General features: G+C 65.4%; 1 protein-coding gene across 2 annotated transcripts in view; it reads right to left on the minus strand.

The window, feature by feature from the left end:
• mrgbp (MRG/MORF4L binding protein) overlaps window positions 1–523 on the minus strand; it is a 29,251-nt gene extending 28,728 nt beyond the window's left edge. For both annotated transcript variants that reach the window (XR_015759510.1, XM_087994695.1), the window contains exon 1: window positions 337–523. Coding sequence is in view for 1 of the 2 variants with exons in the window: in XM_087994695.1 (XP_087850821.1) it covers window positions 337–454 (118 nt within the window). In the remaining variant the exon portion in view is untranslated. The remainder of the gene's footprint in view (window positions 1–336) is intronic.
• Between the last annotated feature and the right edge of the window lie 908 nt (window positions 524–1,431).

Raw genomic sequence — 1,431 nt, forward strand, 5'->3', positions numbered from 1 at the left:
TGTCGGGGGGGGGGTGGAGTGTCGGGGAGGGGGGGATGGGGGGGTGGAGTGTCGGGGGGGGGGTGGAGTGTCGGGGAGGGGGGGATGGGGGGGTGGAGTGTCGGGGGGGGTGGAGTGTCGGGGGGGGGGTGGGAGCGTCGGGGAGGGGGGGGAGGGGGGGTGTCGGGGAGGGGGGGGGGGGGGGGGAGTGTCGGGGGGGGAGGGGAAAGAGTGTCGGGGGGAGGGGGAAAGAGTGTCGGGGGGGGGAGTGTCGGGGGGGGGGAGTGTCGGGGGGGGGGGAGTGTCGGGGGGGGGGTGGGTGTGGGGTGTGGGTTGTCCCCCTCCCCCTACACTCACCGACAGGCTTGTGGCCCAACATCGCGTGGAAGAGGCAGACCTCCACCTCCGGGCTCCAGGAGACCGCCTCCTCCTCCCGCTCCTTCTCCACCGGCGGCGGCGCCTGCACTTCGGCCATGACCGACCGCGCGCCCTTCACCGGGGCCACCCGGACACTCCAGCGCCGAGGCCTGAGGCCTACCCTCAACGGAAAACACTCGACCCCGCCCCCCCGCCTCTCGACCCCGCTCCCTCCCCTCTGTCCCGCCCCCTTCCCCCTTGTTCCCGCCCCCTTGGTCCCGCCCCCTTTCCCCGCTCCTCCCCTCGGTCCCGCCCCTTGCCCTCCCCTCGGTCCCGCCCCCTCACCCTTGGTCCCGCCCCTTGCCTCTCCCCCCCCCTCTGTCCCTCCCCCCCCCCCCTCTGTCCCTCCCCTCTCTCTCCCTCCCTCCCCCTTTGGTCCCGCCCCCTCTCCTCTCCCCTCGGTCCCGCCCCTGGCCCCTCGGCCCCTCCCCTCGGCCCCTCCCCCGCAGCCCCATGTGGAGTCTGGCAGTAGCCAGTGGTCAGACCTGAGGTGTCAGTAGGTGCTCAGAGGTGTCTGTGCTAACAAGCCCACTGTGTGAGGGCAGAGGCATGCTCCAGGACAACATTGCTGGACATGATCCTGGACTCAGGGACTTGGCCGATAATCAGAAACACGGGTGGAACTTCACCCTTCAAAAGTCAGAATATTGCTGCCTGGTCCCCTTCAGACAATACCTTGACTAGTCCTGCCCAGACCAACTACTGTTAGAGACAAAACAACTGTAGATACTGGAATCCCAGGTAGGCAAGTCAGAGGCTGAATGAACACAGAAGCCAGGCAGCATCAGGACGTGGAGAAGGAAAAGAGTTCCACCCAAAATGTCGACTTCACCTGATGCTGCTTGGTTTGCTGTGTTGGAACATAGAACATTACAGCACAGTACCCGCCCTTCGGCCCTCAATGTTGTGCTGACCTGTGAAACCAATCTGAAGCCCATCTGTCCTGCGCTGATCCATTTTCATTCATATGTTTATCCAATGACCATTTAAATGGGTGGCACGGTGGCACACAGTGGTTAGCACTGCTGCCTCACA

Source organism: Chiloscyllium plagiosum, unplaced genomic scaffold (genome assembly GCF_037043375.1).
Source record: "Chiloscyllium plagiosum isolate Xiang-an unplaced genomic scaffold, Cpla_swu_hap1 HiC_scaffold_15, whole genome shotgun sequence".
NCBI lineage: Eukaryota > Metazoa > Chordata > Chondrichthyes > Orectolobiformes > Hemiscylliidae > Chiloscyllium > Chiloscyllium plagiosum.